At 42.6% G+C, this 19,679-nt stretch overlaps 1 protein-coding gene across 2 annotated transcripts in view; it reads left to right on the top strand.

Moving 5' to 3' along the window:
- Positions 1 to 18,225, top strand: part of LOC311142446 (glucose-6-phosphate exchanger SLC37A2-like) — a gene marked incomplete at its 3' end in the record, with an annotated part of 32,354 nt that extends 14,129 nt beyond the window's left edge. The window contains exons 12-18 of one of the 2 annotated variants that reach the window (XM_084178093.1): positions 4,451 to 4,536; positions 5,107 to 5,155; positions 5,507 to 5,580; positions 5,965 to 6,043; positions 6,731 to 6,828; positions 9,063 to 9,127; positions 15,173 to 18,225. In XM_084178093.1, the coding sequence (XP_084034219.1) occupies positions 4,451 to 4,536; positions 5,107 to 5,155; positions 5,507 to 5,580; positions 5,965 to 6,043; positions 6,731 to 6,828; positions 9,063 to 9,127; positions 15,173 to 15,188 (467 nt within the window). Of the gene's footprint in view, positions 1 to 4,450; positions 4,537 to 5,106; positions 5,156 to 5,506; positions 5,581 to 5,964; positions 6,044 to 6,730; positions 6,829 to 9,062; positions 9,132 to 15,172 lie in introns of those variants that run through there. The other variant, XM_084178094.1, reaches the window with a different exon arrangement.
- Between the last annotated feature and the right edge of the window lie 1,454 nt (positions 18,226 to 19,679).

Here is a 19,679-nt window from a genome sequence, read left to right as displayed (position 1 = left end):
TGTTACTTTGGTCCCAGCTCTCTGCAGGTCATTCACTAGGTCCCCCCGTGTGGTTCTGGGATTTTTGCTCACCGTTCTTGTGATCATTTTGACCCCACGGGGTGAGATTTTGCGTGGAGCCCCAGATCGAGGGAGATTATCAGTGGTCTTGTATGTCTTCCATTTCCTAATAATTGCTCCCACAGTTGATTTCTTCAAACCAAGCTGCTTACCTATTGCAGATTCAGTCTTCCCAGCCTGGTGCAGGTCTACAATTTTGTTTCTGGTGTCCTTTGACAGCTCTTTGGTCTTGGCCATAGTGGAGTTTGGAGTGTGACTGTTTGAGGTTGTGGACAGGTGTCTTTTATACTGATAACAAGTTCAAACAGGTGCCATTAATACAGGTAACGAGAGGAGGACAGAGGAGCCTCTTAAAGAAGTTACAGGTCTGTGAGAGCCAGAAATCTTGCTTGTTTGTAGATGACCAAATACTTATTTTCCACCATAATTTGCAAATAAATTCATTAAAAATCCTACAATGTGATTTTCTGGACTTTTTTCCCTCAATTTGTCTGTCATAGTTGACGTGTACCTATGATGAAAATTACAGGCCTCTCTCATCTTTTTAAGTGGGAGAACTTGCACAATTGGTGGCTGACTAAATACTTTTTTTCCCCACTGTATCAAATACTTGTTCTCCCCACTGTACCTAGGTGTCTGGTTAGACCGTAAACTGTCCTTCCAGACTCACATTAAGCATCTCCAATCCAAAGTTAAATCTAGAATCGGCTTCCTATTTCGCAACAAAGCCTCCTTCACTCATGCTGCCAAACATGCCCTCGTAAAACTGACTATCCTACCGATCCTTGACTTCGGCTATGTCATTTACGAAATAGCCTCCAACACTCTACTCAGCAAATTGGATGTTGTATATCACAGTGCAATCCATTTTGTCACCAAAGCCCCATATACTACCCACCACTGTGACCTGTACGCTCTCGTTGGCTGGCCCTCACTACATATTCGTTGACAAACCCACTGGCTCCAGGTCATCTATAAATCACTGCTAGGCAAATCCCCGCCTTATCTTAGCTCATTGGTCACCATAGCAACACCCACCCGTAGTATGCGCTCCAGCAGGTATACAGTCATATGAAAAAGTTTGTGCACCCCTCTGAGGCTGCATAATAATTTACTCTGTCGTCACAGAAAATGATCACAGTGGCATGCCATTCATTTTCTAATAAAAGCTGAGTACTGGGGTATTGTCCAGACAAAGATTTTTAGTGTAGCAATATTAAGTTGTATGAAATTAAATCAGATGTGAAAAATAGGCTATGCAAACATTTGGGCACCCTTGTCATTCTGTTGATTTGAATACCTGTAACTACTTAGCACTGATTAATGGAACACACAATTGGTTTGGTGAGCTCATTTAGCCTTGAACTTCATAGACAAGTGCATCCAATCATGAGAATAGGTATTTAAGGTGGCGAATTGCAAGTTGTTGTTCTCTTTGACTCTCCTCTGAAGAGTGGCAACATAGGGGCCTCAAAACAACTCTCAAATGACCTGAAAACAAAGATTGTTCAACATTATGGTTTAGGGGAAGGCTACAAAAAGCTATCGCAGAGATGTAAGCTGTCAGAGTCCACTGTGAGGAACATAGTGAGGAAAAGGAAGACCACAGGCACAGTTCTTGTTATGGCCAGAAGTGGCAGGCAAAGTAAAATATCGGAGAGGCAAAGGCGAAGGATGGTGAGAATGGTCAAAAACAGCCCTCAGACCACCTCCAAAGACCTACAACATCATCTTGCTGCAAATGGTGTCACTGTGCATCGTTCAACAATTCAGCGCACTTTGCACAAGGAGAAGCTGTACGGGAGAGTGATGCAGAAGAAGCCTTCTCTGCACACATACCACAAACGGAGTCGCTTGAGGTATGCAAACGCACATTTGGACAAGCCAGCTTCATTTAGGAATAAGGTGCTGTGGACTGATGAAACAAAGATTGAGTTATTTGGTCATAACAAGGGGCGTTATGCATGGCGACAAAAGAACACAGCGTTCCAAGAAAAACACTTGCTACCCACAGTAAAATTTGGTGGGGGTTCCATCATTCTGTGGGGCTGTGTGGGCAGTGCCGGTACTGGGAATCTTGTTAAAAGTTGAGGGTCGCATGGATTCCACTCAATATAAGCAGATTCTTTGGAATAATGTTGAAGAATCAGTCACAAAGTTGAAGTTACGCCGAGGCTGGATATTTCAACAAGACAACGACCCAAAACACTGCTCAAAATCTACCCAGGCATTTATGCAAAGGAACAAGTACAATGTTCTGGAATGGCCATCCCAGTCCCCAGACCTGAATATCATTGAGAATCTGTGGGATGATTTGAAGCGGGCTGTCCATGCTCGGCAACCATCAAACCTAACTGAAGTGGAGATGTTTTGTAAGGAGGAATGGTCCAAAATACCTTCATCCAGAATCCAGACACTCATCAGAGGCTATAGGAAGCGTCTAGAGGCTGTTATTTTAGCAAATGGAGGCTCTACTAAATATTGATGTGATTTTTCTGTCGGGGTGCCCAAATTGATGCACCTGTCTAATTTCGTTTTGATGCATATTGCACATTTTCTGTTAATCCAATAAACCTAATTTCACTACTGAAATATTACTGTTTCCATCAGTTATTCATAGATAGATCAAAATGAAATTGCTGATCCAAACACCCAATTATTTATAAATGGAAATCCTGTAAATTGTCAGGGGTACCCAAACTTTTTCATACGACTCTATCTCACTGGTCATCCCCAAAGCCAACACCTCCTTTGGCCGCCATTCCTTCCAGTTCTCTGCTGCTAATGACTGGAACGAACTGCAAAAATCTCTGAAGCTGGAGACACTTATCTCCCTCACTAACTTTAAGCATCAGTTGTCAGAGCAGCTTACCGATCACTGCACCTGTACACAGCCCATATGAAATTAGCCCACCCAACTACCTCATCCCCATATTGTTATTTATTTTGCTCATTTGCACCCCAGTATCTCTATTTGCACATCTTCTTCTCCACATCTGTCACTCCAGTGTTAATACTAAATTGTAATTATTTTGCACTATGGCCTATTTATTGCCTTACCTCCATAACTTACTACATTTGCACACACTGTATATAGATTTTCTATTGTGTTATTGACTGTATGTTTTGTTTTATCCCATGTGTAACTCTGTGTTGTTGTTGTTTGTATCGCAATGCTTTGCTTTATCTTGGCCAGGTCGCAGTTGTAAATGAGAACTTGTTCTCAACTGGCTTACCTGGTTAAATAAATAGAAAATAGAAATAAACTGAGCTGCAGGACAGGAATGAAACTGCTCAGGGATGTTACCATGAGGCCATTGGTGATTTTAAAAGAGCTACAGTTCAATAGCTGTGATGAGAGAACTGAGGATGGATCAACATTGTAGTGACTCCACAATAATGACCTAAATGACAGAGTGAGAAGAAGAATACAAATATAACGAATACAAAATATTCTAAAATATGCAACAAGGCACTAAAGTAATACTGCAAAAAAACACGGCAAAGCAATACACTTTTTAGCCTAAATGCAAAGCCTTATGTTTGGGGCAAATCCAACACAACACATCACTGAGTAACTGCCTCCTTATTTTCAAGCATGGTGCTGGCTGCATCATGGTATAGGTACGCTTGACTTCGGCAAATACTGGGGAGTTTTTCAGGATTAAAAGAAACGGGATGGAGCTAAGCACAGGCAAAATCCTAGAGGAAAACCAGCTTCAGTCTGCTTTCCACCAGACATTGGGAGAGGAATTCACCTTTCAGCAGGACAATAACCTGCAACACAAGGCCAAATATACCCTTGAGTTGCTTACCAAGAAGACCGTGAATGTTCCTGAGTGGCCTAGTTACAGTTTTGACTTAAATCTGCTTGAAAATCTATGGCAAGACTTAAAAATGGCTGTCTAGACATGATCCCCAACATCTTGACAGAGCTTGAAGAATTATGAAAAGAATAATGGGCTAATATTGCACAATCCAGGTGTGTAAAGCTCTTAGAGACTTACCCAAGAAGACGCACAGCTGTAATCGCTGCCGAAGGTGTTTCTAACATGTATTGACTCAGGGAGCTAAATACTTATGCAATGACTATATTTTAGTTATTTAATTTTGTAAACATTTTTTACAATGAAATCCATTTTAATCCCATTTTGTAACACAATACAGACCATAGTCATAACAAGTAACTGCTCTAGTAGTCTGCCAGAAGAGTTCATTAGAATTGGTCAATTAATGGCTCCTACTGTATGGTGTCTGCGCACTTCCCATATTATTGATCTTCAATGTAGTTCCCTAAATGCCATGGATTAATTTTTTTCAGATTATGTAGGACTGCTGTCTTCCCCTATGTGTTAAGGGTATGTGTTAAGTGTGTGTTGTCTGTCTGCAGGGGGCATCGTGGCTGGACTGGTGTCGGACCAAACTGGGGGCAGAGCCTCTACTTGCTGTGTCATGTTAATCCTGGCTGCCCCTATGGTGAGTGTGCATTCACACAAGACATCACTGGCTTTAAACCATGTGTAACACCATGGCCATTTTTAGTGTCACTTTATTATAGTACACTTAGGACTCCTTAAATTCTAAATGTGGCATTCAAGGGTAATCTGCACATTTCAAACTTTAGAAAACCGGTGCTGGGCAAAATATACTGTAGATCAAGAAAGGAAAGGCCTGAATTACAAATGTGGACAAGACACTTTTATATTCACTTATGAAAAGGGGCAATTCTCTCTGTCAAAGTTTTGATCACTTAATCACATATATGCAATGTAAATATGACTGCATGATGGACGCAGAAAAAGGAATTTGGCTGCGCTTGGAGCTCTCTGGAATTGGCAGTGAACTTCACCCGCTGCCCAAGCCTAAGAAACATTTTGTGTTAGGTCGTGAGCTCCTTGACAGTAGTGTGTCAATCCGTTTTTCAGCATAGCTCAATGTTTTCCTTTTGGGTCTGCATGTGGGTTAGTAAATCATTAGTAAATCCTTCAAGAGTGCCACATTTTACCCACGATCCAGTCTAAATGTTTGTTTTTGTTGCTTTCCTAGTTGTTCCTGTACAACCACATTGGACAGCATAGCCTAGCAACCACAATCGGTAAGAGTTAAGTTATTTTGTATGAAATTTGACTTTGAAGCCATAGAGCCATTTTGGTCTCAACCCCTCTTACTGAAAACAACATAAATGCTCCAATTTAACACATTGTACATTGTACTTTACTGTGTGTCGGTTGTGTGTTTATAGCCTGTGGATTTCACATTTACGCTTAGTCATTTGGCAGACACTCTTATCTAGGGCGACTTGCATTCGGTACATTCAACTAAAGTAGGCAACCAACATAACAACCACATATCACTATGAAAAGCTTCTTTAAAAATAGCCTTGATCTGCTAGCTAGCGTCCTGTACATGCCTGATCTCCATGTTGCTGTGTTCCTCTGCCCTGTAGGGATGCTGTTGGTGTGCGGAGCCCTGGTGAACGGCCCCTACGCCCTCATCACCACCGCCGTGTCTGCTGACCTGGTAAGCTCATCCATCCCAGACTGCACTGCTGCATGCCACTCTCACATGAGGTCCTCAGCTCTCCCAAAGTCACACAGAGGAGATAAGCTCGGCATTGCCCCCTCACCCCAAATTCCCCAGGTCCCCTGTTAGTCCAAGACTGTGTCTAATGCGTCTTTCCTCGATTCCTCGCATTCTATCTCCCTCGCCTCTTTCTCAAACCGTATTGGAGAAGAAGATCCAAGGTCCCTCCCGTCAGACCTTCACCTTCCATGTGTTTTGAGGAGAGGAGGTGAGGAGAGAGGATGCAAGGAATCGAGGAGAGACACATTTGGAAAGAGCCCAAGTCTTTTATGCAGTCACGGACTGAATGTTGATTCATAATGAGGGTTTTTCCTTTCATAGGGGACGCATGAGAGCCTGAGAGGAAACTCTAGAGCCTTGTCAACGGTCACTGCCATTATTGACGGCACGGGGTCAATAGGTATGTGGGGAATTTCTGGGACACACGGGGGATTGGTACTCTTGATCTTTTTTCTTTTTATTTGATGCTTGTAATTGTCCTCCCGAGTGGCGCAGTGGTCTAAGGCACTGCATCGCAGTGCTAGCTGTGCCACTAGAGATCCTGGTTCGAATCCAGGCTCTGTCGTAGCCGGCCGCGACCGGGAGACCCATGGGGCAGCGCACAATTGGCCCAGTGTCGTCCAGGGTAGGGAATGGCCGGCAGGGATGTAGCTCAGTTGGTAGAGCATGGCATTTGCAACACCAGGGTTGTGGGTTCGATTCCAGTATAACAAATAAAAATGTATGCACTCACTAACTGTAAGTCGCTCTGGATAAGAGCGTCTGCTAAATTACTAAAATGCTATGATGCATTTGTGTGCGCCTGTGTCAATGCATGAAGGAAGGTTTTTATTTTAGGTCACCTATGTTTTGAGATTAACTTCAATGCTCAGTTATTGCAGTGTTATGTGACAATGACTAATTGTATACAGTTTATGTACAAGGTCCATGGCTCATACAAAACTATTTTCCATTGTAAATCATGTTGTGTTCTAAAGGCAGAATTGTTATTATTGTTGTCCCAAATCAAATTGTATATCCAGTCCTGGTTTCAGGTGCTTGGGTTCCCCTGCGCAAGTGTTTCTCTTATTCTCTGATTGTCCTCTAGGTGCCGCCCTAGGTCCTCTGTTAGCAGGGCTGATCTCTCCGACGGGATGGAACAATGTCTTCTTCATGCTGATCACTGCCGATATCCTCGCCTGTTTGGTTAGTTTTTAGTCTTTATGTTTTTATTAACATGTTTTATAAATCACTGCAATATTTTAGCCACATGTACAAAGAGGGTGCTACACCTGTGGATTGTGGACAAAATGAATGATACTCTTAATACCATATGACAGTGTTTCCCGACCCTTGTTTGAGTACCCCCAACAGTACACAGTTTCGTTGTAGCCCTTGACAAACACACCTCATTCAACTCATTTGAGGTTTTGTTGACAAGTTGAATCAGGTGTGCTTGTCCAGGATTGCAATAAAAAGGTGTACTGTCATGGGATGCCACCTTTCCAACAAGTCATTTCGTCAAATTTCTGCCCTGCAAGAGCTGTCCAGGTCAACTGTAAGTGCTGTTATTGTGAAGTGGAAATGTCTAGGAGCAACAACGGCTTAGCCGCGAAGTGATAGACCACACAAGCTCACAGAACGGGACCGCCGAGTGCTGAAGCGCATAGCGCGTAAAAATCGTCTGTCCTCTGTTGCAACACTTCTACTGAATTCCAAACTGCCTCTGGAAGTAACGTAGAACTGTTCATCGGGAGCTTCATGAAATGGGTTTCCATGGCCGAGCAGCCGCACACAAGCCTAAGATCACCATGTGTAATGCCAAGCGTCGGTTGGAGTGGTGTAAAGCTCGCTACCATTGGGCTCTGGAACAGTGGAAACGCATTCTCTGGAGTGATGAATCACGCTTCACCATCTGGCAGTCCGACGGACGAATCTGGGTTTGGCAGATGCCAGGAGAACGCTACCTGCCCAAATGCATAGTGCCAACTGTAAATTTCGGTGGAGGAATAATGGTCTGGGGCTGTTTTTAAATTGTGTTTATAAATATATAGAAACATATATATTTTTCGGAAAGTATTCAGACCGCTTGACTTTTTCCACATTTTGTTATTTTACAGCCTTATTTTAAAATTTATTAAATAGTTTTTTCCCCTCATCAATGTACACACAATACCCAATAATGACAAAGCAAAAACAGGTTGTTATACATTTTTGAAAAAAAAACCCGGAAATATCACATTTACATAAGTATTCAGACCCTTTACTCAGTACTTTGTTGAAGCATCTTTGGCAGCGATTACAGCCTTGAGTCTTCTTGGGTATGACGCTACAAGCTTGGCACACCTGTATTTGGGGAGTTTCTCTCATTGTTCTCTGCAGATCCTGTCAAGCTCTGTCAGGTTGGATGGGGAGCGTCGCTGCACAGCTATTTTCAGGTCTCTCCAGAGATGTTTGATCGGGTTCAAGTCCGGGCTCTGGCTGGGCCACTTATGGACATTCAGATATTTGTCCCGAAACCACTCCTGCATTGTCTTGGCTGTGTGCTTAAGGTCGTTGTCCTGTTGGAAGGTGAACCTTCACCCAAGTCTGAGGCCCTGAGCGCTCTGGAGCAGGTTTTCATCAAGGATCTCTCTGTACTTTGGTCCGTTCATCTTTCCCTCGATTCTAACTAGTCTCCCAGTCCCTGCCGCTGAAAAACATCCTCACAGCATGATGTTGCCACCACCATGCTTCACCGTAGGGATGGTGCCAGGTTTCCTCCAGACGTGATGCTTGACATTCAGGCCAAAGAGTTCAATGTTGGTTTCATCAGACCAGAGAATCCTGTTTGTCATGGTCTGAGAGTCCTTGGGTTCTTGGTCACCTCCCTGACCAAGGCCGGGCGGCCAGCTCTAGGAAGAGTCTTGGTGGTTCTAAACTTCTTCTATGTAAGATTGATGGAGGCCACTGTGTTCTTGGGGACCTTCAATGCTGCCGACATTTTTTGGTACTTCCCCAGATTGACACAGTCTCGGAGCTCTATGGACATTTCCTTCGACCTCATGGCTTGGTTTTTGCTCTGACATGCACTGTTAACTGTGGGACCTTATATAGACAGGTGTGTGCCTTTCCAAATCATGTCCAATCAATTTAATTTACCACAAGTGGACTCCAATCAAGTTGTAAAAACATTTCAAGGATGATCAATATAAACAGGATGCGCCTGAGTTCAATTTTGAGTCTCATGGCAAAGGGTCTGAATACTTATGTAAATAAGGTATTTCGGTTTTATATTTTTTATACATTTGCAACAATTTAATCCATTTTAGAGTAAGGCTGTAACGTAGCAAAATGTGGAAAAAGGCAAGGAGTCTGAATACTTTCTGAATGCACTGTATGTTTAAAAACAGATCTATTTTAGTAAGCTATGTTGAGTGTGCTGTCTCCCTGTTTTCCAGCTGCTGTCCAGGCTGGTGTATAAGGAGGTGAGGGGCTGGTGTGGACACAGCCCCAGACAAAGAGGGTGAGCCGCTCACAACTACACCACTGGGAATCATATAACCATTCAGGAAACCCAAATTAATGTTAGTCATAAAATCATACCTGTTTTATCCAAGGAGTGAACAAATACTGGCTACTTCACTTAAAAGGGGCAAAACACAAAATGCAATTGAACTTGAGTGTGGACTAAAATGACTATTCCTTTAAATACAGGTCAAAGCCACAAATAGAGTTTAATGTGTCAAATCGGAGGGCCTGTTGTCTGGACCTCTGGCAGTCGCTATGGTGGTGCCACAGGGTTCAATTCTCGGGCCGACTCTATTCTCTGTGTATATCAATGATGTCGCTCTTGCTGCTGGTGACGCTCGGATCCACCTCTATGCGGACGACACCATTTTGTATACATCTGGCCCTTCATTGGACACTGTGTTAACAAACCTCCAAATGAGCTTCAACGCCATACAACACTCCTTCCGTAGCCTCCAACTGCTCTTAAACACTAGTAAAACTAAATGCATGCTCTTCAACCGAACACTGCTTGCACCCGCCCACCCGACTAGAATCACTACTCTCGGCGGGTCTGACCTAGAGTATGTGGACTACAAATACATACAGTGGGGAGAACAAGTATTTGATACACTGCCGATTTTGCAGGTTTTCCTACTTACAAAGCATGTAGAGGTCTGTAATTTTTATCATAGGTACACTTCAACTGTGAGAGACGGAATCTAAAATTCCAGAAAATCACATTTTATGATTTTTAAGTAATTAATTTGCATTTTATTGCATGACATAAGTATTTGATCACCTACCAACCAGTAAGAATTCTGGCTCTCACAGACCTGTTTGTTTTTCTTTAAGAAGCCCTCCTGTTCTCCACTCATTACCTGTATTAACTGCACCTGTTTGAACTCGTTACCTGTATAAAAGACACCTCTCCACACACTCAATCAAACAGACTCCAACCTCTCCACAATGGCCAAGACCAGAGAGCTGTGTAAGGACATCAGGGATAAAATTGTAGACCTGCACAAGGCTGGGATGGGCTACAGGACAATAGGCAAGCAGCTTGGTGAGAAGGCAACAACTGTTGGCGCTATTATTAGAAAATGGAAGAAGTTCAAGATGACGGTCAATCACCCTCGGTCTGGGGCTCCATGCAAGATCTCACCTCATGGGGCATCAATGATCATGAGGAAGGTGAGGAATCAGCCCAGAACTACATGGCAGGACCTGGTCAATGACCTGAAGAGAGCTGGGACCACAGTCTCAAAGAAAACCATTAGTAACACACTACGCCTTCATGGATTAAAATCCTGCAGCGCACGCAAGGTCCCCCTGCTCAAGCCAGCGCATGTCCAGGCCCGTCTGAAGTTTGCCAATGACCATGGGAGAAGGTCATGTGGTCTGATGAGACAAAAATAGAGCTTTTTGGTCTAAACTCCACTCGCCGTGTTTGGAGGAAGAAGAAGGATGAGTACAACCCCAAGAACACCATCCCAACCGTGAAGCATGGAGGTGGAAACATCACTCTTTGGGGATGCTTTTCTGCAAAGGGGACAGGACGACTGCACCGTATTGAGGGGAGGATGGATGGGGCCATGTATCGCGAGATCTTGGCCAACAACCTCCTTCCCTCAGTAAGAGCATTGAAGATGGGTCGTGGCTGGGTCTTCCAGCATGACAACGACCCGAAACACACAGCCAGGGCAACTAAGGAGTGGCTCCGTAAGAAGCATCTCAAGGTCCTGGAGTGGCCTAGCCAGTCTCCAGACCTGAACCCAATAGAAAATCTTTGGAGGGAGCTGAAAGTCCGTATTGCCCAGCGACAGCCCCGAAACCTGAAGGATCTGGAGAAGGTCTGTATGGAGGAGTGGGCCAAAATCCCTGCTGCAGTGTGTGCAAACCTGGTCAAGACCTACAGGAAACGTATGATCTCTGTAATTGCAAACAAAGGTTTCTGTACCAAATATTAAGTTCTGCTTTTCTGATGTATCAAATACTTATGTCATGCAATAAAATGCAAATTAATTACTTAAAAATCATACAATGTGACTTTCTAGATTCCGTCTCTCACAGTTGAAGTGTACCTATGATAAAAATTACAGACCTCAACATGCTTTGTAAGTAGGAAAACCTGCAAAATCGGCAGTGTATCAAATACTTGTTCTCCCCACTGTAGGTGTCTGGTTAGACTGTAAACTCTCCTTCCAGACTCACATTAAGCATCTCCAATCAAAAGTTAGATCTAGTTCGCAAACAAAGCCTCCTTCACTCATGCTGCCAAACATGCCCTTGTAAAACTGACTATCCTACTGATCCTTGACTTCGGCGATGTCATTTACAAAATAGCCTCCAACACTCTACTCAGAAAGCTGGATGTAGTCTATCACAGTGCCATCCGTTTTGTCACCAAAGCCCCATATACTACTCACCATTTTGACCTGTACACTCTTGTTGCCTGGCCCTCACTACATATTCGTCACCAAAGCCACTGGCTCCAGGTCATCTATAAATCACTGCTAGGCAAATCCCCGCCTTATCTTAGCTCACTGGTCACCATAGCAACACCCACCCGTAGTCTGCGCTCCAGCAGGTATATCTCACTGGTCATCCCCAAAGCCAACACCTTTGGCCGCCATTCCTGGAACAAACTGCAAAAATCTCTGAAGCTGGAGACTCTTATCTACCTCACTAACTTTAAGCAGCAGTTGTCAGAGCAGCTTACCGATCACTGCACCTGTACATAGCCATTCTGAAATTAGCCCACCCAACTACCTCATCCCCATATTGTTATTTATTTAGCTAATTTGCACCCCAGTATCTCTATTTGCACATCATCTTTTGCACATCTATCATTCCAGTGTTAATACGAAATTGTAACTATTTTGCACTATGGCCTATTTATTGCCTTACCTCCATAATTTACTACATTCACACACACTGTATATATATTTTCTGTTGTATTTTTTACTTTTTGTTTTGTTTACCCCATATGTAACTCTGTGTTGTTTTTATCGCACTGCTTTGCTTTATCTTGGCCAGGTCGCAGTTGTAAATGAGAACTTGTTCACAACTGGCTTACCTGGTTAAATAAAAATTAAATATAAAATAGAGCTACTCCACAGGGCTTTATACATTAGCCTTTCCCTAGAGGTTAAGGGTGCTCATTATTCTACTCCAAAGTGGCCTCCAGGCTGCTGATTAATTGGCCAGCTTTAAGTGAAAAATTGCAGTTGCACCTCAGGCTATTTTTAGAGATCAGAAGTTGTCAATTACGATTAATCTGGGACCTTGATTGCGTCTTGAGAGTTGTATATTTCCACCAGGTTCCCATAGGATTTAAGACATGATTGTCTTGAGTTGGTGTTATTAGACACTGGATCAAATAAAATCAAATGATCTACATATGTTTTTTAATATATTAGTCAAATGCTTACTTACGTGCCCTTCCCAACAATGTAGAGAGAAATAATAGAAAAGTAAAAACACGTAATAATAAATACACAATAAGTAACGATAACTTGGCTATATACATGGGGTACCAGTACAGAGTCAATGTGCAGAGGTACGAAGTAATTGAGTTGAGTATGTACATATAACTTGGAATAAAGTAACAGATAATAAACAGTAGCAGCAGTGTATGTGATGGGTAAAAAAAAAGTTTGTGCAAAAAGGGTCAATGCAGATAGTCCGGGTAGCTATTTTGTTAACTATTTAACTAACTATTTAGCAGTCTTATGGCTTGGGGGTAAAAGGGTCCTGTTGGTTCCATACTACGCTTGCCGTGCAGAGAGAACAGTCAATAATTTGGGTTTAGGGCCTTCCTTTGAAAATGTTTAGGGCCTTCCTCTGACACCGCCTGCTATAGAGGTCCTGGATGGCAGGGAGCTCGGCCCCAGTGATGTACTGGGCCGTACACACTGCCCTCTGTAGCGCCTTGCCGTTGGATGCCAAGCAGTTGCCATACCAAGCGGTTATGCAGCCAGTCAAGATGCTCTCAGTGGTGCAGCTGTATAACTTTTTGAGGATCTGAGGGCCATGCCAAATCTTTTCAGCCTCCTGAGGGGAAGAGGTGTTGTTGTACCCTTTTCACGACTGTGTTGGAGTGTGTTGACCATGATAGAGCCTTAGTAATGTGGACACAGAAGAACTTGAAGCTGTCGACCCGCTCCACTACAGCCCGTCAATGTGCATGGGGGGCGTGCTCGGCCCTCCGTTTCCTGTAGTCCACGATCAGCTCCTTTGTCTTGCTGATGTTGAGGGAAAGGTTGTTGTCCTGGTACCACACTGCCAGGTCTCTGACCTCCTCCCTACAGGCTGTCTCATTGGCATCGGTGATCAGGCCTACCACCATAATGTTGTCGGCAAACTTAATGATGGTGTTGGAGTTGTGGGTGAACAGGAAGTACAGGAGGTGACTAAGCACGTACCCCTGAGGGGCCCCCGTGTTGAGGGTCAGCGTGGCGGTGATGTTGTTGCCTACCCTCACCACCTGGGGGCGGCCCTTCAGGATGTCCAGGATCCAGTCGCAGAGGGAGGTGTTCAGTACCAGGGTCCTTAGCTTAGTGATGAGCTTGGAGGGCACTATGGTGTTGAACGCTGAGCTTTAGTCAGTGAACAGCATTCTCACATAGGTGTTCCTCTTGTCCAGGTGTGAAAGGGCAGTGTGGAGTGCATTAGAGATGATCTGTTGGGGGCGGTGTCTGGGATGATGTTGTTGATGTGAGCCATAACCAGCCTTTCAAAGCATTTCATGGCTACAGATGTGAGTAGTCATTTAGACAGGTTACCTATGGCGTTCTTGGGCACAGGGATAATGGTGGTCTGCTAGAAACAGGTAGGTATTACGGACTGTGTCAGGGAGAGGTTGAAAATGTCACTGAAGACACTTGCCATCTGGTCACCGCATGCTCTGAGTATGCGTCCTGGTAATTCGTCTGGCCCAGCAGCCTTGTGAATGTTAAGCTGTTTAAAGGTCTTACTCACATCAAATGTTATGCAGAATCGTCTCTTCTTTATTCTTGCACAACATCAAGTAACGGATTCTTGATTACAAGTACCTTTCCATGTTAATGCAGATCTATATTAACGCTGGGCAACTGTGCTTAAGAGCCATTGTTACAATGTGGCTGTTTTATCACAATATCAAATCATTTCTGGGTAACAATTTAAGTACCTGACTTTGATTGTTTTCAATTAAAATGGTCAAAAAGACACCGCTTCTTAGCAAAGAGCAATTTCTCAAGCACTAATTTTGCTAGGGCTGTCTGGGAGTGGGGAGGGGACACTGAACTAGCTAATGGAGTTTTGAACGCTCTTTCTTATTGGTCCCACCAAAACAGGCTGAAATTTCAGACTGTGTTTTCGAACAACTCTTTCACTAAAAGGGCTTTATCATTTTCACAATTTGACAGTATTATTCCATCCTCATAGTGTGGAAATTATAAATAAAACACAGAAAAATCTAGTTTTTGACTGCACTGGGCCTTTTTTGGAAACTATAGTAGGACTACATTACCCACAATGCACCGTGTAACATGTCTGGTTTTGTCATAATGCAGTTACACTACAGGCCAAGGTGTCCGTCTCTTTGTGCTACAAAACGGTGTCGAAGGTAAAAGGAAGCTGTATCCACCCCATTATCCACAACTGTGCATGGCGCCGGACACTCTCACGCTGTCCCTTTTATTCCAAGTCCCAAACTAACCCTCATATCCTGTGAAATAATGCTGCTTTCAAATAAAGCAAGACTCCATCCCCAACAACAATTGTGCACCTCATGGCTCTATGCTGCCCCCCATTTATTCCACCTCCCAAACTAACTCGATAGCATTAGCCTCTCTCCAGCAAAATTGTGAATAGGCTAGGGGTCATATTGACTTGCAAATTCTTTTGGAGGGTATACTCAGTTGAAGATTCTGTGGTGGTTCCTTCACCGCCAGTCCTCAAATATGAAATTACATTGAATTAATCAGATCCAATGATCTGGTGCCTATGTTAATGACCGGAATAGGTTTGCATTCGGTCCATTCTGAAATAGGCTAATCTAACCTTGTGTTGGCAGGTTCAAAGAAATCTGAGTGGCCGTCTGGGACAAGAGACCGTATCACACCTGCGAGGAAGGACGCAGGAAAAAGGACCCAGTATTAATCCCTGAGGCACACCACGATTCATACAGTACTGGTCCTTTCATCCTTCATCCTTCAGCCTTAATGGACCCAGACCCCGTCACCAGCGGATGAAAGGAGCTGAAAAAGGAGGAAGGGGCCATTGATATTCTGGGATCGTCTGATGGAGAGAACATGTCCCTTCCTCAAGTAGCCGCAAAGCTCTTTCTCTTTTAAACAACTAATGCCTTTCTTATAGCCCCTCTCGGGGCTGTGTGCGTCTTTTATCATAGAAATTCTGTGCACACTGTGCATTTCCCCAATCTCCTGCCTCTAGTTAAGATCACGTGCCAGTATTGGGCAAGTTACATTCGGGGGAGCTCATTTTACACAGCCGGGGGACAACAAACTACATAAGCAGCAAGGGAGGAGTTTTTAATCAAGTGCTGTGGCGGCGAATGTCATCACTAACTAAAACACAACAGAACAATTGTCTGACAGATCAAAAAAGCAATAATCATTTCTCAGACGGCACCATCACATTATTCTATTTGTTTCTGATGCAAATAGTTGTTGAAATGTTTGTTGACCAATGATAATAATAATAATATAACATGCCATTACAGGCTTACAGTCATAATGATTAGAAGTTAGTTAGTATCCACCATGTGCACTTCGTTGTTTCGTTTTTGACTCCACCTCTCATAGCGGGCCAAGTCGTCAATTTTGAGCAGGGTGTGGTGATACTGATGGTTTGTCGGGACTAATAGTTTCTACGGTTGTGGATAGATCAGGAGTTCCCAAACTTTTTGGGCCCGCGACCCCCTTTTAGATTCTTTTTGAGACCCTGCCATGTAAAAAAAAAAAAAAAGGTGATGTAATAAACGGCCAACGTTTACTTTTTTAATTGTGTCTATGACCGTCTATTACAAATTAGTCTGACAGCACTTTTGACAGTATTTCAATCTGAAAGAAGTATGGTTTGAAGTGAATGAAATGCATCAGAAAGGTATTGGAAAGTTTAGAAGATCATCAGGCAATACGTTTTAGAATGATATTCTGTGTAGAAAAGAACATAATCATTGATGATGTTCTTTTCCCCCCAGTCTGATTTAGTTAGCGCCTAGTCTTTTGCACTCTGTTCTAATGAGTCCTGCGTGGCTTGTGGGCATTGTAGAGGGAAACAGAAGACACGTGTTCCTGAGAGTCTTATCTTTCAGTGATGGGTTAAATATAATTTGGTAGCTTAAAGATGGAGCCACGTTTGTAGGAAGAAAACAGAAACCGCTATGTTTATTACAACTGCAACTAGTGGCTTCTATGAAATATGCACAATTTCAGACTTTCTCTCGCGAACCCCATTGGGAAATGGTGGGCTAGATGGAGTTAATCTACGGAGAGAAGTTTCTGTAACTAGCAGGTTAGGAGAATTAACGTAGCAGCTTAAGAGAATGAAGTTAAGGTTAGGAAAAGGGTTAGGCTTAGCTAAAATGCAACGGCTGTCAACAACTGTTGTCCTCGACGCGACAACTAGATGGAGCTGTACTCCATCTAGCCACAATCGTAGAAACCATCAGTCCAGACAAACCATCAGTATAATAGCAAGGGCATTTGACTTTTGCCGTCGGGCTCCTAGATTGCAAGTTGAGCACTAACTCCTCCCACGCGGCCAACAGCCGGGGGACCGGGCCATGCAAAACGAGCTCACCCAATGTTTTCATGTGTGACTTTGATTGTAAGTGTATCTGTTTCAGTGGCACGTAACAACTACTCTCCTACATATTTATTTGGGCAGGGAAGCTAAAACTTTTAATTTGGCTGTATACTCCAGCATTTTGGATTGGAGATCAAATGTTTTGAGATCAAATGATCCGACAATACATAATGTCACCTTTTATTTTAGGGTGTTTTCATACAGATCTGTTTAACCATTTAGAAATGAAAGCATTTTATGTATCTAGCACCTCCATTTTGTAAGTATTTGGACAAATTCAATTAGTGTATTAAATTTAGTCAAGTTTAGTATTTGGTCCCATATTCCTAGCACGCAATGACTACATCAAGCTTGTGACTCTGCTAATTTGTTGGATGCATTTGCTGTTTGTTTTGGTTGTTTCAGAATTTTCTGTGCCCAATAGAAATGAATGGCATTGTGTCATTTTGGAGTCACTTTTTTATTGTAAATAAGAATAGGATATGTTTCGGAACACGTCTACATTTTAATGTGGATGCTTCCATGATTACAGATAATCATGAATGAATCGTGAATAATGATGAGTGAGAAAGTTGGAGGCATAAATATCATACCCCACTGTTATTGATAATGGTGAACGGTTAGCATGTTTTGGGGGCATGATCTTTGTGCATCTAACTTTCTCACTCATCCTTATTCACCCTCAAATAACAGGTGACATTCTGTCTTGTAGGCTCATATAAAACATTTCATGTCAAATCCAAAATGCTGGAGTATAGAGCCAAATGAAAAGTTTTAGCTTCACTGTCCAAGTAAACACCTAGGGGACCAGTGTCCACTTGGTGTTTCATTCCTTGTAGATATTTATTTTTTGTTTAAAATTTTAGTCATTTAGCAGACACTCTCTTATCCAGAGCGACTTACAGTAGTGAGTGCATACATTTTCATACTTTTTTTGTACTGCTCCCCCGTGGGAATCGAACCCACAACCCTGGTGTTGCAAGCAGCATCCTGTACCAACTGAGCATCCTCGCTAGTGGAGGTGATAATTGTACTTCAGTGACCCTCTGTTGCTTTGTTGTAGTCAGATGTGTTGCTAGAGGTGGCGTAAATAAAAAATTAAGGAGGGATGCACATCATTGTAGTGCCCCAAATGAAGTCCGACGTTATGACATGCATAAGCTATGCAGAGGGCAGGCTTTATTATGTTGTTATATGACTAATATTCAAAGTAGGTTTAGAAAAGTTTTATATGATGTAGTGTATGTACATCTGATGTCTGATTAAGCTGAATAAATCTGAGCATGACCAACTGTATTTCAATTCCTGAAAAGGGCATGTTTTACTTTTATATAGAATGAATATTCAAAGGGGAATTATTTATTAAAAGGAAGTCTACCTAAAATCTGAAATGTAAAATGCAACTCCTCACTATAAAAACAGTTGACTGGTGTAAACATGCTCCAGGATGTTTTTATCTTGTCATATTTTATGTAATGTGGAAAATTGGTAACAGCACAGAAACGGCTGATACTCGCTTATCTAAATCCCATATTACTCAAAAACATCTATTCTGATACCACATCACCCATGGCTGCATCTCAAATAGCACCCGATTCCCTTTATAGTGCACAACTTTTGACCAGGGCCCATAGGACTGGTCAAACAGTGTACTATATAGGCAAAATGGTACTATTTGGGATGCACTAAACTTCTAACACCATCTGGACCTTTCATTTCCACGACCCTAAGTGAACTATTAATTAATCAGAACAAGCCCACTTTATTAATTATGTTAATGATGTATGAATGTGGTTTGAACTCAATGTGGAGACACCTGACGTGCACCATTCACCATTCAAATCTGAGGTAACCCATTGAATAGGCATTACCTAATCAGACCATCAAAGCTGAACACATGCACATGATGTCAATGTTTGATTCTATTCTACCACCGTGGGTGCATCTCAATAGTGTTTCCTCGCGTCCTCTTTCCTAGCCGCCTCCTCAAATTGTGTTGGAGGCGAGGAGAGGACGCGAGGACTCAATTAAATACTATTGAGATTCTACCACCATGATCTGAATTCATAGTTTCCTGAAAGGAGTGGATGATGTGAGAGGGTCAGGGGATAGCCTACTTCGCCGTAGTAACGGTACCTTAGCAACTGCAGAGTTTAATGGGTGATATTTAAAGGGCTGGTAGTGGATCCCTCCCCCAGGTTTCATACAGGTTGTATTCCATCCCCCTTGCATATCAACAGGCAGGAGAGGTTTGCTTCTGACAGTGACTGACTGAAGTATGTAAGTCTAGTTTCGTTAGATTATTTGCAAGATGAATTAGCATTAAGATGTTTTTGATCTTGATATTATTTTTTGCTACAAGAGTGTCTTTATATTTCAATGTGTTATGTACCAACTGGTTGACAGGAAAATGCTAATATTTATATTAATCTATTAATTTATTTATTCAAATATATGCAATTAATATTTTTAAATGATGATAAATAAGGTTACTTTTACTTGCTTTTCATGGTAATGATCCAGCATGAATGTAATAAATGGAATGGATGAATAGCTGCTCTGAATGAAAAACATAAAACTTTTTTCCACACATATAATATTTCATATAATTTATTAATTTCAACCTAGACATCAACATCTGTATTTCCTTCTGTACCTGCATACTTACTCTCAACCCCACGGTACACCACAATGACATGAAATTAATTGTAGACAGGTGAGCATGGTACCAACGATCCACATGAGTAAAG

The sequence above is a fragment of the Coregonus lavaretus genome (assembly GCF_964263955.1).
Source record: "Coregonus lavaretus genome assembly, chromosome: 15".
Classification (NCBI taxonomy): domain Eukaryota; kingdom Metazoa; phylum Chordata; class Actinopteri; order Salmoniformes; family Salmonidae; genus Coregonus; species Coregonus lavaretus.
The sequence above is the reverse complement of the archived record's forward strand: the minus strand, read 5'-3'. Positions and strand labels throughout refer to the sequence as shown.